The sequence below is a fragment of the Coregonus lavaretus genome (genome assembly GCF_964263955.1).
Source record: "Coregonus lavaretus genome assembly, chromosome: 28".
In the NCBI taxonomy this organism is placed as follows: Eukaryota; Metazoa; Chordata; class Actinopteri; order Salmoniformes; family Salmonidae; genus Coregonus; species Coregonus lavaretus.
The window spans coordinates 37560223-37586012 of record NC_140015.1 but is presented as its reverse complement, the minus strand read 5'-3'; the positions used below and the strand labels follow the sequence as shown (position 1 = coordinate 37586012).

Sequence of the window (25790 nt, the reverse complement as noted above, 5' to 3'; positions counted from 1 at the left end):
AGGCTAGTTGCTGGACTTTGGACAAGCAAGCTAACGTTAGCTAATAGCAGCTGTATTGTTGCAGAGCAACAGAGTTGCTGACCCGTTTAGATAGAACTCAGAAACGGCTTTAGAGATGTTATCATTGTCAGAAATACTACAATAAAATGGAGCTCATTGTTGGTTGTAATGGACGGAAATATGCATGAGCGATACATTATAAAATGTAATAAAATCTGTTGCAGCTACAAACGTAGTAAATCCGACAGTTTTTAAATCAAATGGTCACTTTATGGTAGCTCTATGCTCGTTTTAATCTGACTTCTAGAATTTGAGCTAGGTGGGCGCAGAAAATACTCTGAAAACTCAATTGCTAAAGACCCTGTTAGAAATCCGGTATATGGTAATCCGTAACGGCTGGACAGCTCATGACGAGAGGTGGGGAGTGTGTTGTGTATCTCCCATGAAGTTCATTTGCGAGATTTAATCGACTTTGGTGTCATATTGGCTTAGATATGATGGTAGGGAGATTCATTTAGCATTGATCTTCAACCAATCCATACTCAGCGCGACTACAACATAATGGAATAAAACAATAAAATAGAAAATGAAAAATGTTGCCAGTAAAAAAGTGAGCTGCAACATGCATCATTGGTGTAGCTTATGCCTAATTATTTCTCCCTGGTTCTGACTTTACCTGCTGGTTGCGTATTGCTTGTATCATCAATCTGTGTGCGATAGGCTAGTAAACTACTTGGCTGAATTACCGCCATGGTTTATTTTGTCTAGCTGTTCAAATCGAACGCATGGATGTGGAAGATCAAAGAAAACTAGACCTACTAGACCCACAGTAGATATACTTGTTCATAAAAGTCAACCAAACTTACCCGATCCATCTTGGAAGCGATTATTTCTTTTGTCAATGCGTTCAGATGAATAAAAGCTAGACCACACCTTTTTAAATATCAAAATTATATGTAAATTGTGATAAACGTCTCATCTACACTAATCTTACAACGGAATAGATCTAGCAAAAGCCTGTGAAATTTTATTTGGTTTGAAAACTCAATAGAGGATGGTGACAATGAACTTCCTGTAAATGCTTTTTGGCTTCTTATGTTGTGTTTAAGAGGTGCCGCCATCTACAGTACAGGGTCATCAACACTTTTCTTCAAGTGGGTGATGCGGTTTAGGGAGTCATTTATTGCTAGAAAATAACTGTTTGTATTGTCTCAAATATATAGTATGTTAAAAGAATGGCAAAAATGTTGGCTATTTTTGCTATAATCAATATAATCTATTTAAACTATACATTATTATTTGAATCACGTTTTTGTTTTCATCCTCAATGATTGTAAGTGCATTATGTCCATGTGTGGTCATAGTTTTTCCATTTGCTAATAAAATATAATTAAAATCACAACAAATCTAAGGTATTTATAGAATCAACAAAAACAGCTTTGCTGGAAGGTGGCAGGCCGAATTTGAGATTAGTGAAATTCCTTGATATTGTCTTTCAAATTAGCTCATGACTAGATGGCTTGCTTAAGGCCGTCCTCTGAATGGAAGACGCAAAAGCGGCCTGCCAAGGTCTTGTAGCGGTACTATGAGTGCAGGCTAAGAAACTTCTATTAGATCAAATAAACCTCACGTGGCAAATAAGCCATTCCGTTTTTTTGATGACCAATTTCAACACTCGCTCATTGACCTCTGTATAAGAACTCCTTGATTGGTGGGGGGGGGGGGGGACGAACAAACGCCACCTATACGCTTTATCTATAATTTCCCTTCACATGACAAGGATTGAAAAGGATTTGCCAGTAGATTGTTGACTTGATCATGACTGCTAGCTTGCTAGCTAAGATTTTGAAGTAGGATGTTGACATGATCAGTCCAATCAAAGATACTGTAGATATAACGTGACTTGACCTCAATTTTATCTGTGGCCAATGACCTTAAGCCTTCTTGGATGGGCACTTCTAATGTAAATCTATGGCAGCACCCAAGGGGCTTGAATTTTCGATCTCTCTCCAGTAGATTTTGCGGTGAGGTACAGTAGTGTTCCCATGAGTGACAGATCACTGAGCAAATATGCGGCTTTATTAACTCAATGATTATTATTATTTATTTTTTTAAACATTGTTTGCAAACTGATATGTGACACGTATTAATGCCAAAATAACATCCAATGTTTTCCTGAATGGGTTGTAGGGATGAATATGAATAGTGATAACACACAGAAAGCTACCATTGCTGCAATGATAGAACACATTTTACACTCCAGGGACATAGACCTTAAAAAAAAAAAATCACTTAAAGTCACTGGGACATTTTCACCCCCAAGTGAGCCCGACCAACCCCCTGTCTCATTGACTATAACGCCTACAGATTAATTCAGGTATTTTATTTATCAATGTGTGTGTGTGTGTGTCTGACTGTGCAGGTGTGTACATTTCAATGTGTGCTTGTGAGTGTGTGTGAGGACAAGTGCATAAGTTTGTGTGTGTGGGTTTGCAATTGGTGTAGGGTGGTATGTGCATTAACATTAGTGAAGTAACACATAAAACATTGGATTAGGTGTTATTACATGATCGGTTGAAGTTATTACGTTATTCATTAAAAAAGTTGTTACTCACCTGATAACGTAACTTATTACATTAAATGGAAAAATGTATAACAATTCAACATTTTATCACATTAACTTAATAAATATTACATTTCCCGGTTTTATTACATTATAAATCTAAAAGTTATTACATTAACCACTGTTACAAAGACACAGCATACCTCTTCTTGCCTTGACCTCATGGATATTATTTTCCAATGTATCATTGATTAGTTTTAGAACCACACACACACGTTGACTATGACCTCTTCTATGATAACATTTATCCATTTAAATCCCAATATGTGATATTACATAGACACAGGGGAGACCTGATCCTAGATCAGAGCTGCATATTATGTTCCAGAGACGTTACCATGGTGATCAGACTAAGTCAACTGTTTAAGAATGGGAGATGGATATGACTGTTCACTAGATGTTTTCTATTGATCCTTTATTTAGGGATCTGGAACCGGTGTCGGATAGGTGGGAGATGAAATACGGCACATTTTTGCTTTCTGGTGTTTTTTCATTGGCCCTAAATGAGCAAAGCTCTTCCCACATAGACAGACATACGGTTTCTCTCCAGTGTGTGTTCGCTGGTGTGTATTTAGGGTCCCTGAAAGACTGAAACTCTTCCCACATTGATCACAGCTAAAAGGTTTTTCTCCAGTGTGTGTTCGCTGGTGTCTATTCAGGTGTTCTGATAGAGCAAAGCTCTTCCCACACTGATCACAGCTATAAGGCTTCTCTCCAGTGTGTGTTCGCTGGTGTCTATTCAGGTGTCCTGATAGAGCAAAGCTCTTCCCACATAGACAGACATAAGTTCTCTCTCCAGTGTGTGTTACCTGGTGTGCAGTCAGCTCTCCTGACCGAGCAAAGCTCTTCCCACACTGATCACAGCTATAAGGCTTCTCTCCAGTGTGTACACGCTGGTGTATGGTTAGAGCTCCTGAGTTAGCAAAGCTTTTACCACAAACAAGGCAGGGATAAGGCTTCTCCCCTGTATGAATTCTCAGATGAGATTTGAAGGTGTTAGAAGCAGCAAAACTCTTCCCACACTGTGAGCATCTGTAAGGTTTCTCTCCTGTATGGATTTTCAGATGAGATTTGAAGGTGTTAGATGAAGCAAAACTCTTCCCACATTGAGAGCAGCAGTACAGTTTCTCTCTGGTGTGAATCCGCTGGTGAATTATGAAGGACCTCCGTGTAATGAAGCTCTTCCCACAGTCAGAGCAGCAGTGGTGAGGTTTCTTCCCTGTACGTCTCTGCTGGTGTTTCATGAGGTGATCTGATTGGGAGATACTCTTCTCTGCCTCGTCAGCAACATGTTGTTGTTGAGACTCCCCAGATGATAAGTCCCTCCCACTGAGAGAGCAACGGTTAAGGGTGTCGCCTGCGAAACAAAGACATTGAATGATTAGGTTTTCGAAATATCACCGTCAATACTGGCCAGTTTATTAGGTACACTACCCCGTTCATGAAAATAGATCGCTCCTACAGACAGTGAGTCACGTGGCTGTGGCCTGCTATATAAAGCGGGCAGAGGCATTCAGTTACTGTTTGATTGAACATTAGAATGGGCAAAACAAGTGACTGAGCGTGGTATGATTGTCCGTGCCAGGTGCGCCGGATCCAGTATCACTGAAATGGTCGCCCTCCTGGGCTTTTCACGCACGACAGTGTCTAGGGTTTACAGAGAATTGTGCGACAAACAAAAAACATCCAGTCAGTGGCAGTCCTGTGGGTGAAAACAGCTCGTTGACGAGAGAGGATGAACGAGAATTGCAAGAATCGTGCAAGCTAACAAGCGGGACACAAACACAAATAAAGGCGCAGTACAATACAACCGTGGTGAACAGAGCGGCATCTTGGAACGCACAACTCGTCGATCCTCGTCAATGATGGGCTATTGCAGCAGACTACCACACCGGGATACGCTCCTTTCAACTAAAAACAAGAAGAAGGGGCTCCAGTGGGCACACGATCACCGACACTGGACAATTAAGGAGTGGTCCGACGAATCCCGGTTCCTGTTGCATCATGCTGATGGCATAGTCAGGATTTGGCGTAAGCAGCATGAGTCCATGGACCCATCCTCCCTGGTGTCATTGGTACAGGCTGGTGGTGGACAGGTGTGGGGAATGTTTCTGGCACACGTTAGGTGTCTTGATACCAATTGAGCAACGATTTAACGCCACAGTGTATCTGAGCATTATTGCTGACAAAACCCAATAGAGTATCTTTGAGATGAGATGGAACAGCTGTTGGCAGCATGAATGTGCCGCCGTCCAATCTGCAGTAACTGCGTGATTCCATCGCATCAGCATGGACCAACATCCCTGTGGAACTTTTCCGACACCTTGTAGAATCCATGCCCCGAAGAATTCAGGCTGTTACAGAGATAAAAAGGGGCCCGATCCGGTACTAGATGGGTGTACCTAATAAACTGACAACTGAGTCTATATTGTTTATCAATCAATTAACAGAAGTTGCAGAAGCAGATTGTAGTCTAATCCAAACACACCATTGTTCTTACTTGATGAAATCAAATCTCCCTCCTCGTGTCCTTCTCTCATAGTTCCACTCTGCCCTGGTGTTTTCCTGCAGTCGACCAGCCACACAGACACCCTCTTCAGACCCAGCAGTAAGGCTCTACCAGGAGAGTTGTGACCAGGGGACTCCAGCAGTGTGGAGGCGGAGGGGCTAGCGCTGTCCTGGTGACCACAGGAAGTATTGTACATAGAATATTATTAGACCAAATATTTGATTACTTAATTTAAATCTCTGATTAATTGGTACATCCTTAAAATATCTCATATCTCCTGAAGTGTGCAATCGTTCACTACTTTCCAACCTGAGTTAATCTTGGTTAACCCAGAACTAAAGTCTCACGTAATTGGTCAGCCGCTCGATTAACTTCTGGGTTCATACATTGAGAGATTAAGAGATTCTAGAACAAGGAGCAGAACTGGAATGAGGAGCTCCTCTCCCTCTTGATATGGGCCGAATGTGTCCTCCCCTTCCAAAATTTGAAAGATGCTAACACCTGCTAAATCGTGATTTGTTCAAATAACCAGTGAGGAAAAACCTAAACAGCTGAACTACTGCTGCTCATTATCCCACTATTGGAGCATGTTGAGAAAAATGTCAGTCTTATAGTTTCAGTATCCTTATACACTACATGAATAGAAGTTCGCGTGAGGAAGAGACGGAGATATCGTGGACGCAGATCCGGGTGCCTTGTAAGGATCCGACGGCGAACGAGTAAACTGCCTCTCCCATCAATCCTATTAGCCAACGTTCAAGCTTTGGAGAATAAAATGGACGATTTAAGATTACGGTTATCCTACCAACGGGACATTAAAAACTGTAATATCTTATGTTTCACGGAGTCGTGGCTGAACGACGACAATGATAACATTCAGCTAGCAGGCTATACGCTACATCGGCAGGACAGAACGGCAGACTCGGGTAAGACGAGGGGTGGCGGTCTCTGTATATTTGTAAACAACAGCTGGTGCACAAAATCAAATACTAAGGAAGTCTCAAGGTTTTGCTCGCCTGAGGTAGAGTATCTTATGATAAGCTGCAGACCACACTATTTACCAAGAGAGTTTTCATCTATATTTTTCATAGCTGTCTATTTACCACCACAAACCAATGCTGGCATTAAGATTGCACTGAATGAGTTGTACAAGGCCATTAATCAACAGGAAAACGCTCATCCAGATGCAGCGCTCCTAGTAGCAGGGGACTTTAATGCAGGGAAACTTAAATCCGTTCTACCTAATTTCTACCAGCATGTTAAATGTGCAACCAGAGGGGGAAAAAACTCTAGACCACCTTTACTCCACACACAGAGACGCATACAAAGCTCTCCCTCGCCCTCCATTTGGCAAATCTGACCATAACTCTATCCTCCTGATTCCTGCTTATAAGCAAAAACTGAAGCAGGAAGCACCAGTGATTCGGCTAATAAAAAGGTGGTCAGATGAAGCAGATGCTAAGCTACAGGACTGTTTTGCTAGCACAGACTGGAACATGTTCCGGGATTCTTCAGACAGCATTGAGGAGTACACCACATCAGTCACTGGCTTCATCAATAAGTGCATCGATGATGTCGTCCCCACAGTGACCGTACGTACATACCCCAACCAGAAGCCATGGATTACAGGAAACATCCGCACTGAGCTAAAGGGTAGAGCTGCCGCTTTCAAGGAACGGGACTCTAACCCGGACGCTTATAAGAAATCCCGCTATGACCTCCGACGAACCATCAAACAGGCAAAGAGTCAATACAGGTCTAAGATTGAATCATACTACACTGGCTCTGACGCTCGTCGGATGTGGCAGGGCTTGAAAACTATTACAGACTACAAAGGGAAGCACAGCCGCGAGCTGCCCAGTGACACAAGCCTACCAGACGAGCTAAACCACTTCTATGCTCGCTTCGAGGCAAGCAACACTGAAGCATGCATGAGAGCACCAGCTGTTCCGGACGACTATGTGATCACGCTCTCCGTAGCCGATGTGAGTAAGACTTTTAAGCAGGTCAACATTCACAAGGCCACAGGGCCAGACGGATTACCAGGACGTGTACTCCGAGCATGTGCTGACCAACTGGCAAGTGTCTTCACTGACATTTTCAACATGTCCCTGACTGAGTCTGTAATACCAACATGTTTCAAGCAGACCACCATAGTCCCCGTGCCCAAGAACTCTAAGATAACCTGCCTAAATGACTACCGACCCGTGGCACTGACGTCTGTAGCCATGAAGTGCTTTGAAAGACTGGTCATGGCTCACATCAACAGCATAATCCCAGAAACCCTAGACCCACTCCAATTTGCATACCGCCCCAACAGATCCACAGATGATGCAATCTCTATCGCACTCCACACTGCCCTTTCCCACCTGGACAAGAGGAACACCTACGTGAGAATGCTATTCATTGACTACAGCTCAGCATTCAACACCATAGTGCCCTCAAAGCTCATCACTAAGCTAAGGATCCTGGGACTAAACACCTCCCTCTGCAACTGGATCCTGGACTTCCTGACGGGCCGCCCCCAGGTGGTAAGGGTAGGTAACAACACATCTGCCACACTGATCCTCAACACGGGGGCCCCTCAGGGGTGCGTGCTCAGTCCCCTCCTGTACTCTCTGTTCACCCATGACTGCATGGCCAGGCACGACTCCAACACCATCATTAAGTTTGCCGACGACACAACAGTGGTAGGCCTGATCACCGACAACGATGAGACAGCCTATAGGGAGGAGGTCAGAGATCTGGCCGTGTGGTGCCAGGACAACAACCTCTCCCTCAACGTGACCAAGACAAAGGAGATGATTGTGGACTACAGGAAAAAAAAGAGGACTGAGCACGCCCCCATTCTCATCGATGGGGCTGTAGTGGAACAGGTTGAGAGCTTCAAGTTCCTTGGTGTCCACATCACCAACGAACTATCATGGTCCAAACACACCAAGACAGTCGTGAAGAGGGCACGACAAAGCCTATTCCCCCTCAGGAGACTAAAAAGATTTGGCATGGGTCCTCAGATCCTCAAAAAATTCTACAGCTGCACCATCGAGAGCATCCTGACTGGTTGCATCACCGCCTGGTATGGCAACTGCTTGGCCTCTGACCGCAAGGCACTACAGAGGGTAGTGCGTACGGCCCAGTACATCACAGGGGCAAAGCTCCCTGCCATCCAGGACCTCTATACCAGGCGGTGTCAGAGGAAGGCCCTCAAAATTGTCAAAGACTCCAGTCACCCTAGTCATAGACTGTTCTCTCTGCTACCGCACGGCAAGCGGTACCGGAGTGCCAAGTCTAGGTCCAAAAGACTTCTCAACAGCTTCTACCCCCAAGCCATAAGACTCCTGAACAGCTAATCATGGCTACCCGGACTATTTGCACTGCCCCCCCACCCCATACTTTTTACGCTGCTGCTACTCTGTTAAGTATTTATGCATAGTCACTTTAACTCTACCCACATGTACATATTACCTCAACTACCTCAACTAGCCGGTGCCCCCGCACATTGACTATGCAACGGTACCCCCCTGTATATATAGCCTCCCTACTGTCACTTTATTCTATTGTATATATAGCCTCCCTACTGTCACTTTATTTTTACTTCTGCTCTTTTTTTCTCAACACTTTTTTGTTGTTGTTTTATTCTTACTTTTTTGTTTAAAATAAATGCACTGTTGGTTAAGGGCTGTAAGTAAGCATTTCACTGTAATGTCTGCACCTGTTGTATTCGGCGCATGTGACCAATAAAATTTGATTTGATTTGATTTGAAGAAACCATCAGATATAGGGGTATTGTGGCATGTAGCAGAAGCTTACTGGAAAAAGGTATTGGTGTAGCCTGGTGCAATTTCTGCCCCATGCAACATTACTCAAGATCCACTTTTCTATGTGACTTGTTACTGTAACAGCATCATCATCTAAAATCAGCTCACAGTATAACAATATTCAGATAATGAGTGGAATGAAATGTAATTTACCACCCAAGTATTTCAGTAGAGCATTGTACACTACACCATCATTTCAAATGGTAGCACAGTGACCCACTTTGCCCTACTGTATAGAAGCACACTGGCTGAAGAAGGATAATGTAGTTTTTACAGCCATATCCATAAATGATTTGGTTTTACCTTCCAACCTAAATTCAATTAATGTCAATTCATACAGTTTTCAAACTGTACATAAACTAGACAGTTTTTAGCAGTTTGATGAAATGGTAGTTAAATGTATTGTTAACAAATATTTAAGTAATCAATTGAAAATGGCCTAAGAGTTTTGAAACCTATTTTTGTGCTTAAAGTTGTGAAAATGTACCACATACTTGTGAAAATCGCAACTAACAGAAAAGTCATGTGCTAGTGGGAGTATCCACCATATGTTCTATACCAATAATTTCCTTTAAACCAGTGAAGAGAAAGTGCACATTTTGGGAGGAAGGAAAGATAATGAGGGATTCGATAACATAGTATCTAGGCAGAAGTGGAGCTAGTGTGAGGACCATGTGGGCGACTAAAATAATAATAATACATGTAAGCCTACCAACAAACAAACACATTATGTAACACTATAGAACATTATGTAACACTATAAAACATTATGTAATACTACAAAACATTATGTAACACTACAGAACATTATGTAACACTACAGAACATTATGTAACACTATAGAACATTATGTAACACTATAGAACATTATGTAATACTACAAAACATTATGTAACACTACAGAACATTATGTAACACTACAGAACATTATGTAACACTATAGAATATTATGTAACACTATAAAACATTATGTAACACTATAGAACATTAATGTAACACTATAAAATATGATGTAACACTATAAAACATTATGTAACACTATAAAACATTATGTAACACTATGAAACATGGCAAAATTGACAAAATAATTTTTTTAAATCCTGGAATTGGTCTGGGCTGTTGTCGCTTGTTTTATAAAGCAATGTACCCTACGACTGTCTGTCACGATGCCTCCTTGAGGGGCCCCCTGGGACTGGTGGCTGCACTGCTGGTTGGGGTAGGACCAGGCTATTTATTTAGTAATTATTTATTAAGTTGAATAGTTTAAATTAAGTTAACACAATCCCCTAGACTTGAGGTAGGCCTATAGTAGATGAATCCAACAATGACGCATATTGTCTACATTCTAAACAATCTAATAATTCCTGCCTAAAGATTTAAGAAACAAAAACACATTCAAAAAAACGGAATAGCATATTGAGTTTTAAAGGTAGACTCAGCAATATGACGTAGGCTATATGCACAAAGTAAACAGCATAGTGGGTCAATTTCCGCACTAACCAAGGAAGTTGAAGCGCAGGCTAAACTTCTCCAATGTTTTGGTCCCATGGCTATCATGCTGAAACAGCGTGAAGCATACCCTTGCACATGCGCAGAGACTGTGTGTGACTGTGTGAGAGCGAAGTCTTGCATCTCGCTCATTGCAATATCTGTGGTGCTGCTTGTGGCATCATTTCACTGAGTCTACCTTTAATGTAGCATATTTGACAGTGTGTATGCAATTTAGTAGACACTTATATTCCTGTGCCCTTATCACAGTCAAGACATCTATTTTATAGTAAGAATTAAAAACAAAAAAACTGTTATAAGTGAGAAGTAGGCATTGTTCTGAAGCTTCAAAAGGAAATGCCACTATTGTACTTCAAACAATGTTTATTCAGGTTGCTTAGGATTCAAACCTTCTCAAACAGCCCAATTCAGACTCTTAGAGGAGGTGCTCCCACAAAGTGATTTGTACCGGATACAATGATTCTTCACACACACACACCACACTAATCCCATTCCACTATTTAAAAAATATATATTCTGAACAAAAATATAAAACGCAATTTTTTTTATTTTTCATACTGGCCCCCCGTGGGAATCGAACCCACAACCCTGGCGTTGCAAACGCCATGCTCTACCAACTCAGCTACATCCCTGCCGGCCATTCCCTCCCCTACCCTGGACGACGCTGGGCCAATTGTGCGCCGCCCCATGGGTCTCCCGGTCGCGGCCGGCTACGACAGAGCCTGGATTTAAACCAGGATCTCTAGTGGCACAGCTAGCACTGCGATGCAGTGCCTTAGACCACTGCGCCACTCGGGAGGCATTCTTCACACACACCACACTAATCCCATTCCACTATTTAAAAAATATATATTCTGAACAAAAATATAAAACGCAACATGCAACAATTTCAAAGATTTTAGTTCATATGAGGAAATCAGTCAATTGAAATAACTTCATTAGGCCCTAATCTACGGATTTCACATGACTGGGAATACAGATATGCATCTGTTGGTTACAGCTACCTTAAAATAATTAGCTTCACAATGTGCCTCAAGATCTCGTTGCAGTATTTTTGTGCATTCAAATTGCTAATCAATAAAATGCAGTGGTGTTTGTTGTCCGTAGCTTAGGCCTGCCCATACCATAACCCCAGCATGGAGCACTCTGTTCACATTGTTGATATCAGCAAACCGCTCGCCCACACGATACCATACACATGGTCTGCGATTGTGAGACCTGGTTGGACGTACTGCCAAATTCTCTAAATCGACATTGGAGGTGGCATATTGTAGAGAAATGAACAATCAATTCTCTGCCAACAGCTCTGGTGGACATTCTTGCAGTCAGCATGCCAATTGCACGCTCCCTCAAAACTTGGAGAAATATGTGGCATTGTGTTGTGTGACAGAACTGCACATAGGGCCGTGGGGGCGACTGTTCCAAAAAATAAATATAATAATAATGATACATGTAAGCCTATCAAAAAACTAATAAAAACATTATGTAACACTACAGAACATTATGTAACACTATAAAACATTATGTGACACTACCGAACATTATGTGACACTACCGAACATTATGTAACACTATAGAACATTATATAACACTATAAAACATCATTTAAAAAGATGCACTATGCAGAAATTGCTCCACCATTTCCTGGTTGCTAAATTGTTTCTAGTTCGCCTAATTTTAGTTTGTGACAAAACAAGCAAGTATAGTGTAGAGAATCATTGTAGCATCTAAACCGCTGTGAAATATATTTTCCATAACCCAAACTATTGGATTTTCAGCTGTCTGAAGCTGGTGAACAAAACCGAAAGTAAAATAATCTAAATCTGTTCATCACACATAATATGAACGCAATCAATCATTAGTTCATTTCATCACACAGACGAGTCCTTCATGCTTTGAAATGCAATAAAGCATTTATGTTTTAAAATAAAGTAACAAAAAGGGCGCTTTGAATAATTTGCCTAAGCAATAAATAAACCGCAATTCACTAACTGTTTTTAGTCTTCGCTGTAATAAAGGCTTTATATATTTTTTCTTTAGAATATACACTTATCATTTATTTAGTGTTGTTTACACAGCTCCAAATGGTGATAAAGAATTATACATCTAACAGCACCCGTTTGGCACATATAATACTCACTCAGCGTGCTTGCTGCTTTTTCGGGATCTGCAGTAGTTTCCACAACTACAGTGGTGTGAAAAAGTGTTTGCCCCCTTCCTGATTTGTTATGTTTGCATGTTTGTCACACTTAAATGTTTCAGATCATCAAACAAATTGAAATATTAGTCAAAGATCACACAAGTAAACACAAAATGCAGTTTTGAAATGAAGGTTGTTATTATTATTAAGGGAAAACAAAATCCAAACCTACATGGTCCTGTGTGAAAAGGTGTTTGCCCCCCCTGTTATAACACAACTCAACTGTGGTTTATCACACCTGAGTTCAATTCCTCTAGCCACACCCAGGCCTGATTACTGCCACACCTGTTCTCAATCAAGGAATCACGTAAATAGGACCTGCCTGACAAAGTGAAGTAGACCAAAAGATCCTCAAAAGCTAGACATCATGCCGAGATCCAAAGAAATTCAGGAACAAATGAGAAAGAAAGTAATTGAGATCCATCAGTCTGGAAAAGGTTATAAAGCCATTTCTAAAGCTTTGGGACTCCAGCGAACCACAGTGAGAGCCATTATCCACAAATGGCGAAAACATGAAACAGTGGTGAACCTTCCCAGGAGTGGCCGGCCGACCAAAATTACCATAAGAGCGCAGCGACGACTCATCCAAGAGGTCACAAGACCCCACAACAACATCCAAAGAGCTGCAGGCCTCACTTTCCTCAGTTAAGGTCAGTGTTCATGACTCCACCATAAGAAAGAGACTGGGCAAAAAGAGTTCCAAGACAAAAACCACTGCTGAGCAAAAATAACATTAAGGCTCGTCTCATTTTTGCCAGAAAACATCTTGATGATCCCCATGACCTTTGGGAAAATACTCTGTGGACTGACGAGACAAAAGTTGAAATTTTTGGAAGGTGTGTGTCCCATTACATCTGGCGTAAAAGTAACACTGCATTTCAGAAAAAGAACATCATACCAACAGTAAAATATGGTGGTGGTAGTGTGATGGTCTGGGCCTGTTTTGCTGCTTCAGGACCTGGAAGACTTGCTGTGATAAATGGAACCATGAATTCTGCTTTCTACCAAAAAATCCTGAAGGAGAATGTCCGGCCATCTGTTCGTGACCTCAAGCTGAAGCGAACTTGGGTTCTGCAGCAGGACAATGATCCAAAACACAAGTCCACCTCTGAATGGCTGAAGAAAAACAATGAAGACTTTGGAGTGGCCTTGTCAAAGTCCTGAATTGAATCCTATTGAGATGCTGTGGCATGACCTTAAAAAGGCAGTTCATGCTCAAACCCTCCAATGTGGCTGAATTACAACAATTCTGCAAAGATGAGTGGGCCATAATTCCTCCACAGCGCTGTAAAAGACTCATTGCAAGTTATCGCAAACGCTTGATTGCAGTTGTTGCTGCTAAGGGTGGCCCAACCAGTTATTAGGTTGTAGGGGGCAATCAATTTTTCACACAGGGCCATGTGGGTTTGGATTTTGTTTTCCCTTAATAATAACAACCTTCATTTCAAAACTGCATTTTGTGTTTACATATGTTATCTTTGACTAATATTAAAATGTGTTTGATGATCTGAAACATTTAAGTGTGTCAAACATGCAAACAAATAAGTTATCAGGAAGGGGGCAAACACTTTTCACACCACTGTAAGTCAAATATCTTCCACACATCTGACTTCCCCGTTCCCTCCTGAGCAACCAGTTTTCCCCATTTTCAGATTCAGTTTTTCATGTCCTCCGGATCCATTTTGCTGTGTTACTGAGTTCTGAGTTTTATAACCAATTTATTGATGTGATTATGATAGGCTATAGGTCAGGCCCTACTGGTCACGTGCATTCAATGCATCCCTGTTTCACGTAAAGAGAGCAAGGGTTGAGGCTGAGGGAATAGGGAATGTTTTTGCTAAACAAAATGAGGGATTTTGGTAACAACTTTTCAGTCAGAGAAACAGGCAAGGAATGAAATGTGCTGTGGTGTCCGTCCGCTGCAGCAGGGAGGAGAGAGATTACCAACGTTCGCCAGACATCTGACGCCCTTGAGTCATTTGTGTGTCTTAATATCATCGAACAGTGTGCTTAAAGCATCAGACAAACTCAGTGCATATAGTTCATGTATCTTTATATGGAAAAATACACGTTTTGACATTTCAACCAATTGATTGGTCGAAAGAACAGACCCATATATTTTTTTTTGTCAGAGACAGCCGTAAGTACAATAGACCAACATAGCTCCTGTAGTAGGTCAAATCTGTGTGCTGGAAAACCTTGGTAGAGCATGGGTGGAGTAGGGATTGTGGTGCTCGTGTGAATATCCTTTGTTTTTGGGCTTCACACCAATGCCTACTTCTCACTTAAAACAGTTGTTTTGTTTTAAAATTCCATGATTATTACACTGGAAGGTTCTTTTCTGTTAAAGGTACAGCTGAAGTCGGAGGTTTACATACACCTTATCCAAATATATTTAAGCTAAGTTTTTCACAATTCCTGACATTTAACCCTAGTAAAAATTCCCTGTCTTAGGTCAGTTAGGATCACCACTTTATTTTAAGCAGGTAAAATGTCAGAATAATAGTAGAGAATGATTTATTTCAGCTTTTATTTCTTTCATCACTTTCCCAGTGGGTCAGAAGTTTACATACACTCAATTAGTATTTGGTAGCATTGCCTTTAAATTGTTTAACTTGGGTCAAACATTTCAGGTAGCCTTCCACAAGCTTCCCACAATAAGTTGGGTGAATTTTGGCCCATTCCTCCTGACAGAGCTGGTGTAACTGAGTCATGTTTGTAGGCCTCCTTGCTCGCACACGCTTTTTCAGTTCTGCCCACAAATGTTCTATAGGATTGAGGTCAGGGCTTTGTTATGGCCACTCCAATCCCTTGACTTTGTTGTCCTTAAGCCATTTTGCAGAAACTTTGGAAGTATGCTTGGGGTCATTGTCCATTTGGAAGACCCATTTGCGACCAAGCTATAACTTGCTGACTGATGTCTTGAGATGTTGCTTCAATATAGCCACATAATTTTCCTTCCTCATGATGCCATCTATTTTGTGAAGTGCACCAGTCCCTCCTGCAGCAAAGCACCCACAACATAATGCTGCCACCCCCGTGCTTCACGGTTGGGATGGTGTTCTTCGGCTTGCAAGCTACCCCCTTTTTCCTCCAAACATAACGATGGTCATTATGGCCAAACAGTTCTATTTTTGTTTCATCAGACCAGAGGACATTTCTCCAAAAAGTATGATCTTTGTCCCCATGTGCAGTTGCAAACCGTAGTCTGGCTTTTTTATGGCGGTTTTGGAGCAGTGGCATCTTCCTTGCTGAGCGGCCTTTCAGGTTATGTTGATATAGGACTCGTTTTACTGTGAATATAGATACTTTTGTACCTGTTTCCTCCAGCATCTTCACAAGGTCCTATGCTGTTGTTCTGGGATTGATTTGCACTTTTCGCACCAAAGTACGTTCATCTCTAGGAGACAGAACGCGTCTCCTTCCTGAGCGATATGACGGCTGCGTGGTCCCATGGTGTTTATACTTGCGTACTATTGTTTGTACAGATGTACGTGGTACCTTCAGGCGTTTGGAAATTGCTCCCAAGGATGAACCAGACTTGTGGAAGTCTACCATTTTTTTCTGAGGTCTTGGCTGCTTTTGATTTTCCCATGATGTCAAGCAAAGAGGCACCGAGTTTGGAGGTAGGCTTTGAAATACATCCACAGGTACACCTCCAATTGACTCAAATGGTGTCAATTAGCCTATCAGAAGCTTCTAAAGCCATGACATCATTTTCTGGAATTTTCCAAGCTGTTTAAAGGCACAGTCAACTTACAGTGGGGGAAAAAAAGTATTTAGTCAGCCACCAATTGTGCAAGTTCTCCCACTTAAAAAGATGAGAGAGGCCTGTAATTTTCATCATAGGTACACGTCAACTATGACAGACAAATCGAGAGAGAAAAAATCCAGAAAATCACATTGTAGGATTTTTTATGAATTTATTTGCAAATTATGGTGGAAAATAAGTATTTGGTCAATAACAAAAGTTTCTCAATACTTTGTTATATACCCTTTGTTGGCAATGACACAGATCAAACGTTTTCTGTAAGTCTTCACAAGGTTTTCACACACTGTTGCTGGTATTTTGGCTCATTCCTCCATGCAGATCTCCTCTAGAGCAGTGATGTTTTGGGGCTGTCGCTGGGCAACACGGACTTTCAACTCCCTCCAAAGATTTTCTATGGGGTTGAGATCTGGAGACTGGCTAGGCCACTCCAGGACCTTGAAATGCTTCTTACGAAGCCACTCCTTCGTTGCCCGGGCGGTGTGTTTGGGATCATTGTCATGCTGAAAGACCCAGCCACGTTTCATCTTCAATGCCCTGATGGAAGGAGGTTTTCACTCAAAATCTCATGATACATGGCCCTATTCATTCTTTCCTTTACACGGATCAGTCGTCCTGGTCCCTTTGCAGAAAAACAGCCCCAAAGCATGATGTTTCCACCCCCATGCTTCACAGTAGGTATGGTGTTCTTTGGATGCAACTCAGCATTCTTTGTCCTCCAAACACGACGAGTTGAGTTTTTACCAAAAAGTTATATTTTGGTTTCATCTGACATTCTCCTAATCCTCTTCTGGATCATCCAAATGCACTCTAGCAAACTTCAGACGGGCCTGGACATGTACTGGCTTAAGCAGGGGAACACATCTGGCACTGCAGGATTTGAGTCCCTGGCGGCGTAGTGTGTTACTGATGGTAGGCTTTGTTACTTTGGTCCCAGCTCTCTGCAGGTCATTCACTAGGTCCCCCCGTGTGGTTCTGGGATTTTTGCTCACCGTTCTTGTGATCATTTTGACCCCACGGGGTGAGATCTTGCGTGGAGCCCCAGATCGAGGGAGATTATCAGTGGTCTTGTATGTCTTCCATTTCCTAATAATTGCTCCCACAGTTGATTTCTTCAAACCAAGCTGCTTACCTATTGCAGATTCAGTCTTCCCAGCCTGGTGCAGGTCTACAATTTTGTTTCTGGTGTCCTTTGACAGCTCTTTGGTCTTGGCCATAGTGGAGTTTGGAGTGTGACTGAGGTTGTGGACAGGTGTCCTTTATACTGATAAGTTCAAACAGGTGCCATTAATACAGGTAACGAGTGGAGGACAGAGGAGCTTCTTAAAGAAGAAGTTACAGGTCTGTGAGAGCCAGAAATCTTGCTTGTTTGTAGGTGACCAAATACTTATTTTCCACCATAATTTGCAAATAAATTCATTAAAAATCCTACAATTTGATTTTCTGGATTTTTTTCTCTCAATTTGTCTGTCATAGTTGACGTGTACCTATGATAAAAATTACAGGCCTCTCTCATCTTTTTCAGTGGGAGAACTTGCACAATTGGTGGCTGACTACATACTTTTTCCCCCCACTGTAGTGTATGTAAACTTCTGACCCATTGGAATTGTGATACAGTGAAATAATCGGTCTGTAAACAATAGTTGGAAAAATTACGTGTCATGAACAAAGTAGATGTCCTAACCGACCTGCCAAAACGATAGTTTAAGAAGAAATTTGTGGAGTGTTTGAAAAACTAGTTTAAATGACTCCAATCTAAGTGTATGTAAACTTCCGACTTCAACTGTATATTATACAACATTTCCACATGCAAAGCTAGGTTTTTTTTGAGCAACCAAGTCTGCCATTGGCAGTGCTATTGTAACCTTTAATTTGGCCTCTGCCAAAAGGTCTGCGCCTTAATGGCACAGGTTTTGTGCTTACATAACTCCCCAAATACAGGTGTGCCAAGCTTGTAGTGTCATACCCAAGAAGACTCAAGGCTGTAATCGCTGCGAAAGGTGCTTTAACAAAGTACTGAGTAAAGGGTCAGAATACTTATACAAATAAAGTATCCGTTATTTTTGTGTTTTTTTTTATTTGCAAAAATTTCAGAAAAACTATTTTCGCTTTGTCATTATGGGGTATTGTGTGTAGATTGATGAGGTAAAACATTTATTTGATCCATTTTAGAATAAGGCTGTAACGTAATAAAATGTGGAAAAAGTGAAAGGGTCGGAATACTTTCCAAATTTGATTTAACAAATGTCGGATTGACTAAATTTGTAGCTGCAGCAGATTTTATAATTACTCACTCTCACGTGCACATTTCCGTCCATTAGCAACCAATGATGAGCTACCTCTTTTGTAGCATTTCTGACAATGCTAACACCTTTTCAGCCATATCTCAGAGTTCTACATAAACGGGTCAGCAACAATACAGTTGCTATTAGCTAACATTAGCTTGCTTGTCCAAAGTCCAGCAGCTAGCCTCTGTAGCTAGCTAGCTAACACCAGTCAGCTGAACGCTAGCTTGCTAATGAACGGGCAAAGAAAGGTATATACCTATATTTGTTTATGGAAGGTTTGTTATACAAATAACAAAGCCATTAGGTATTTAGAGCCAGACAACAGCTGACCTTGACACAGAAGGTAGCTAACGATAGCTAGTTCACTTCCAAATGCCAGTCCTAAATATTTCCACAAAACATAGCTAGCTAGCTATGTACATCAGTTCAAAACCAACACCAAACTTTGGCCAAATTGTCACGCTGCTCCCTCACAATGCATGCAATGCAAGTGGCTTTTGCAACACTACAAAGCTCTATAGTCCAAGCTATGGTAAGAGCTAGCCATATTTCACTGTCGGACACAACTCAAACTGTAGCTGAGAAAACAAATGCACAAGTAAACAGCATGTTGTGCACTGCAGTGAGCAAATGCATGCTTGCATCAGGACAAACTCACCAGTTTCAAACATCCAGAATACATTCCAGTATGCTCCTTCTCCTGTCTGCTTTACATCTTTATCCAAATCGGTTTAGATCAACCGTGCCAAACTAACAACTCTGCCATTAGACAGGCTTGATTGTTTTTACAGCTCTGATCTGGATGGTGGACTAGCCCATGTGTTGGATATTTGTCAACAACTCTGCAGTGCACGCTATTCCAGTGGTGTGGCGCTTGGGGTGGGAGACGGGGCTAATATCCCCCAAACCCTGATTTGTATAAATGTATAGGATGCATAACTGCAATGGTTTAGACTAGAAACAAGCTGTAAAAGGCACAAGAAAGATGTGGCTCTATTGTACATGGGGATATCTTTGTTTAGTTTCTATGGCTGAGTTATATGACCTTCATGTATACAACCTTTAATTCAATGCCAACCATTTTCCTTTACTTAGCTTTTAATTGATTCATATTTTACAATGCAAGACCGTCACAATCAATTAGCTATTCAGAAAGCTGCAGATAATTACCTTTGACTATCCATGGTCAATTATAAACATACTTCAATAGTTAAAGTTCAATACTGATTTGAGCTATTAGAGGACAACCTTCAAAATATTCTCAATTTAAATCTGACGTCTAGAATTTGAGCTAGGTAGACGCAGAGAATACTCTGAAAACTAAATTGCTAAGGACCCTGTTAGAAATCTGGTATATGGTAATCCGTAACGGCTGGACAGCTCATGACGAGAGGTGGGGAGTGTGTTGTGTATCTCCAATCAAGTTGATTTGTGAGTTTTCATCAACATTGGAGTCATAATGGCTTAGATATGATGGTAGGGAGATTTTAATTTAACAGAAATTCTGAATCGAGATGTCTTTTAGAAATACAGTGGGGAGAACAAGTATTTGATACACTGCCGATTTTGCAGGTTTTCCTACTTACAAAGCATGTAGAGGTCTGTAATTTGTATCATAGGTACACTTCAACTGTGAGAGACGGAATCTAAAACAAAAATCCAGAAAATCACATTGTATGATTTTTAAGTAATTAATTTGCATTTTATTGCATGACATAAATATTTGATCACCTACCAACCAGTAAGAATTCCGGCTCTCACAGACCTGTTAGTTTTTCTTTAAGAAGCCCTCCTGTTCTTCACTCATTACCTGTATTAACTGCACCTGTTTGAACTCGTTAAAGACACCTGTCCACACACTCAAACAGACTCCAACCTCTCCACAATTGGCAAGACCAGAGAGCTGTGTAAGGACATCAGGAATAAAATTGTAGACCTGCACAAGGCTGGGATGGGCTACAGGACAATAGGCAAGCAGCTTGGTGAGAAGGCAACAACTGTTGGCGCAATTATTAGAAAATGGAAGAAGTTCAAGATGACGGTCAATCACCCTCGGTCTGGGGCTCCATGCAAGATCTCACCTTGTGGGGCATCAATGATCATGAGGAAGGTGAGGGATCAGCCCAGAACTACACGGCAGGACCTGGTCAATGACCTGAAGAGAGCTGGGACCACAGTCTCAAAGAAAACCATTAGTAACACACTACGCCGTCATGGATTAAAATCCTGCAGCGCACGCAAGGTCCCCCTGCTCAAGCCAGCGCATGTAATAATAATAATAATAATAATATGCCATTTAGCAGACGCTTTTATCCAAAGCGACTTACAGTCATGCGTGCATACATTTTTGTGTATGGGTGGTCCCGGGGATTGAACCCACTACCTTTGCGTTACAAGCGCCGTGCTCTACCAGCTGAGCTACAGAGGACCACATGTCCAGGCCCGTCTGAAGTTTGCCAATGACCATCTGGATGATCCAGAGGAGGAATGGGGAGAAGGTAAGGTGGTCTGAAGAGACAAAAATAGAGCATTTTGGTCTAAACTCCACTCGCCGTGTTTGGAGGAAGAAGAAGGATGAGTACAACCCCAAGAACACCATCCCAACCGTGAAGCATGGAGGTGGAAACATCATTCTTTGGGGATGCTTTTCTGCAAAGGGGACAGGACGACTGCACCGTATTGAGGGGAGGATGGATGGGGCCATGTATCGCGAGATCTTGGCCAACAACCTCCTTCCCTCAGTAAAAGCATTGAAGATGGGTCATGGCTGGATCTTCCAGCATGACAACGACCCGAAACACACAGCCAGGGCAACTAAGGAGTGGCTCTGTAAGAAGCATCTCAAGGTCCTGGAGTGGCCTAGCCAGTCTCCAGACCTGAACCCAATAGAAAATCTTTGGAGGGAGTTGAAAGTCCGTATTGCCCAGTGACAGCCCCGAAACCTGAAGGATCTGGAGAAGGTCTGTATGGAGGAGTGGGCCAAAATGCCTGCTGCAGTGTGTGCAAACCTGGTCAAGACCTACAGGAAACGTATGATCTCTGTAATTGCAAACAAAGGTTTCTGTACCAAATATTAAGTTCTGCTTTTCTGATGTATCAAATACTTATGTCATGCAATAAAATGCAAATTAATTACTTAAAAATCATACAATGTGATTTTCTGGATTTTTGTTTTAGATTCCGTCTCTCACAGTTGAAGTGTACCTATGATAAAAATTACAGACCTCTACATGCTTTGTAAGTAGGAAAACCTGCAAAATCGGCAGTGTATCAAATACTTGTTCTCCCCACTGTATATGATATTGGGATAACTCAGAATATCACACATGGACATTTCCTATGGTCGGATATGGAGTCATTCATTATCCTGAGATATGTGACACCCTATTTTCTCTCTTCATGTTGACAAATACTGACTGTATACATTGCATGTGTTTCTCAGCACATTCAAGACATGAAGCTTCTCTTGGTTGAGGTCCATATATGGATCTTGATATGCTGACAATAAGGAGGATTTCTGAAACATTTCTGAGTTTTCAGCAAAGGCTCAATAATTAGACAAATATGAAATCCATATTTTTTATTTTATGCACAAATCATTTTTGGATTCCCTCCAGATATCATACATGGTATGAACGGATATTGACTCATTATATATACTGAGATAGGCCTATGTGGACACCTTACTTTCTCAATATGGTGACACATACTGACAGTTGGACTACATAGTAGATTTTCTCAGCACATACAATGCATATTCTCTTGCCTGAGGTCCACATCAGGATTTCTGATGCTTATTTGAGCTGACAAATATTAACTCCATATCATTTCAAACTATCATTGTTGTATCCCCTATCCATAAAGGCGCGCACAAACACGAGATAAAAGTACTGTAACTGGTAGCCCAGCAACAAGAATCACGTATTTTCAACTGTGATATGTTTTATTTGGGCGCCACAAATGAGTGTGTAAACGGTGTGGTCGAACTGACATCTGGAGAAATAAAGTGAGAAGGTGCTCAGTAAATACCTCAAAGAGGTTAACAGGTGTCTTCAAAGCCTCTCAATGGCCAATACATAGCATCAGCAATCCAGGGTTTATATACATCATTGGTGTAGCTTATGCCTAATTATTTGACTTTACCTAATGTTTGCGTATTGCTTGTATCATCAATATGTGTGCGATAGGCTACTTGGATGAAATTACCACCATGGTTTATTTTGTCTAACTGTTCTAATCAAACGCATGGATATGTAAGATCAAAGATGATGGAAACTACACCTAGACATTTTATACACCACAGTAAGCATACTGCTCATAAAAGTCAACCAAACGTACCCGATGCATCGTGGAAGCTACTGTATTCTTTCTTCGTTTCTTCAAATGAATAAAATCTAGACCACACCTTTTTAAATATCAAAACTCGATTTAAGTTGTGACAAATAAACGTCTCATGTAGACTAATCTAACACCAGAAAATATCATACAAAAGCATGTGGAATTTTATTTGGTTTGAAAACTCGATGGCGGATGGTAACAAAGAACTTCCTGTTGATGCTTTTCGGCTTCTTCTGTGGTGTTTAAGAGGTGCTGCCACCTACAGTACATAGTCTTCAGCACTTCTCTTCAAGCGGGTGAGGCGGTTTAGAGAGTCATTCATTTCTAGAAATAAATGGTTTGTATTGTCATATATATATATATATATATATATATATACTATAATTAAAATATTAGATCAAATAAACCTCACGTAGCAAATAAGCCATTCGTCTTTTTTGGATGACCAAATTCTACACTCATTGACCTCCATACAAAAACGAATTGCTTGGTGTGGAAAAAACAAACAAACGCCACCTGCTGGAGGGAGACAGATTTTCCCTCGAGGTGGGCCTTCCTTCTTTGCCCGTTCCTCTCTGACAACGTTCTCTTAGAGTCCAGATATTGTTATTGGCTGAGGCCCAGTAAGAATAACCTCCTAAATAACAGACTGATTACCGATGCGCTATCTGTGCAGTGAACCAGTAAAGCCCGATTTATGTTCAATCCGACCACTGCAGTGGCCATACACAGTGGCGATTTTAGCATGCAAATCTTGGTGGGGCAAACCCCAAAACATTTTTGGAGGATGCACGCCAGAAAAGCAACAACACAACACTAAACAATACATTATTTGCACTATAACTTTGACAAACGGTGCCCACAAACTATTAGGGCCTACATAAAGCTGTCCCAACAGCAGAGCTTTCTTTTCAGCACCGTGGAGTGAATCCTTACCACGGCTATGCCCGGCTATCAACGGAGCCTTGTCTGGCAGCGAAAAAGTTCATTCAGACTCATTTACTGCCTTTAAAAAAAACAGCTGATATGGCTGACTTACTTAAACAAATGTGGTTTCCACTGACAATTGAGATGGACAAACTATGGCATAAGGGAATGAAAAGCGGATGAGAGGCAATCCGTAATTTCGAGTAAGACAATGAGCAACGTAGTAGTAGTCAATATAACTATTTGTTCAGCACTTTTGAAATGTACAGCGACAGAATTCAGAACATGGGCCGTTCTTACAGTATTCTCCCTGTACACCATGTCAGACCTTAGGATAAATAACAGGGGTATATAAGCAGACAATGAAAGCTCTTACAATATTCGATGATGACATTTCTCTAAAACAGGCTATAGGCTGCATGTACACCACCAAGTCAGAACAGTAGGCTAAGTTATGAGGGGGAAAATGACCAAATTATTAGGGAGAGGCACATAGGCTATTTACAGCTTACTGCACAACATACACTTAGTATTACTTTCTTACCTACAGTATACATATCTCCCTGACATATTACATCATTTATACAGCAGCATACAATAAATTTTTGGACTCACCTTGTTGTGCTGTGCTCACTTGAACAGGAAGGTGGCGCGGCGGTGCTTCTTGTGGGCAGATTTGGTCATCAAATTTTGTCCTCAAAGTCTGGCATTCTCTGGATTTATGGTGCTTTCAAGACATCTGAAAACTTGGAAAGGTCGAATCATGACGTCAGTGATCTTCAGGTCGGAGCTATAGAAAGAGGCCCGAGTTCCCAACTTGGAATTCCAAGTTGGATGACCATTCAATCTTATTTTCCTAGTTGGAGCTCGTTTTTTTCCAAGTTCCCAGTTGTTTTGAACTCACTGAAGTCTAAAATGTATCAGTTCCGTATTTCCAGTTGTTTGAATGCGGCAGAAGTCGTGCTGGATTGACAGCATGGTCAATGTATTTCTGGCCCATGATGTTATAGGTGAATGTTTATCCTTTTAAGCTTGGAAAAGAGCCTCTTAAACCCAGACTTGGACCACACACCCTCTCCACTGAATAGCAGGCTAGTGATTGCTTTTCAAAGCTTGCAGTTAGCCACTGATTCTTTCCAAACCACTCATTGTTGAAGTTGCGATTTCCAACTTGTTGTGTAATGTTTATGTCCAATAGCTGATGAGCACCGATATGTTTTATCTATAATTTCTCTTCATATGACAAGGATTGAAAAGGCTTTGCCAGTAGATTGTAGACTTCATTCATGATGATGACTGCTTGTTTAGCTTGTATGATGTTGACATGATCAGTCCAATCAAAGCTACGGTATGTATAACGTGATTTGACGCCATTTTATCTCTGGCCAATGACCTTAAGTCTTCTTGGATGGGCACTTCTAATGTATATCTATGGCAGCACCCAAGGGGCTTGAATTTTCAAGCTCTCCCTGTATATTTTGCGGTGATGTAGTGTCCCGATGAGTGACACAACACTGAGCCAATCACGGTGCAACTAGAGAACATTACCAACCCCTACGCTCTGTATTTTCCGCTGGCTGCCCAACCACCACAGAAAGCACTGAGCTAGGCTGAAACACCTGCATTTTGGAGCTGCCTTACTCAAGACAGTAAAAAAGAGACCATGTTTGTATGCGGCTTTATTCACTCAATGATTTTCTTTTTACATTGTTTGCAAACTGATATGTGACACGTATTAATGCCAAAATAATATGTAAAAACAGCCAACAAAAAAATGAAAAACATATTTTCTTCCCGACCTGCCCTGAA

General features: G+C 41.4%; 1 protein-coding gene across 1 annotated transcript; it reads right to left on the bottom strand.

The window, feature by feature from the left end:
• Nucleotides 1–2322: 2322 nt before the first annotated feature.
• LOC311104218 (uncharacterized protein) lies at nucleotides 2323–23202 on the bottom strand. Its single transcript, XM_084145954.1, has 3 exons — nucleotides 23055–23202; nucleotides 5124–5301; nucleotides 2323–3980 (listed from the first exon to the last, which is right to left on the bottom strand). The coding sequence occupies exons 1-3, from the start codon at nucleotides 23061–23063 to the stop codon at nucleotides 3043–3045; spliced, it is 1125 nt and encodes a 374-aa protein (XP_084002080.1). The 5' UTR covers nucleotides 23064–23202; the 3' UTR covers nucleotides 2323–3042.
• Between the last annotated feature and the right edge of the window lie 2588 nt (nucleotides 23203–25790).

Excerpts from the sequence above, each read along its gene's own strand:
- LOC311104218 (XM_084145954.1), bottom strand. Across the intron at positions 3,981-5,123 it reads GGGAGATTTGATTTCATCAA|GCGACACCCTTAACCGTTGC; the intron begins GTAAGAACAATG and ends TTTGTTTCGCAG.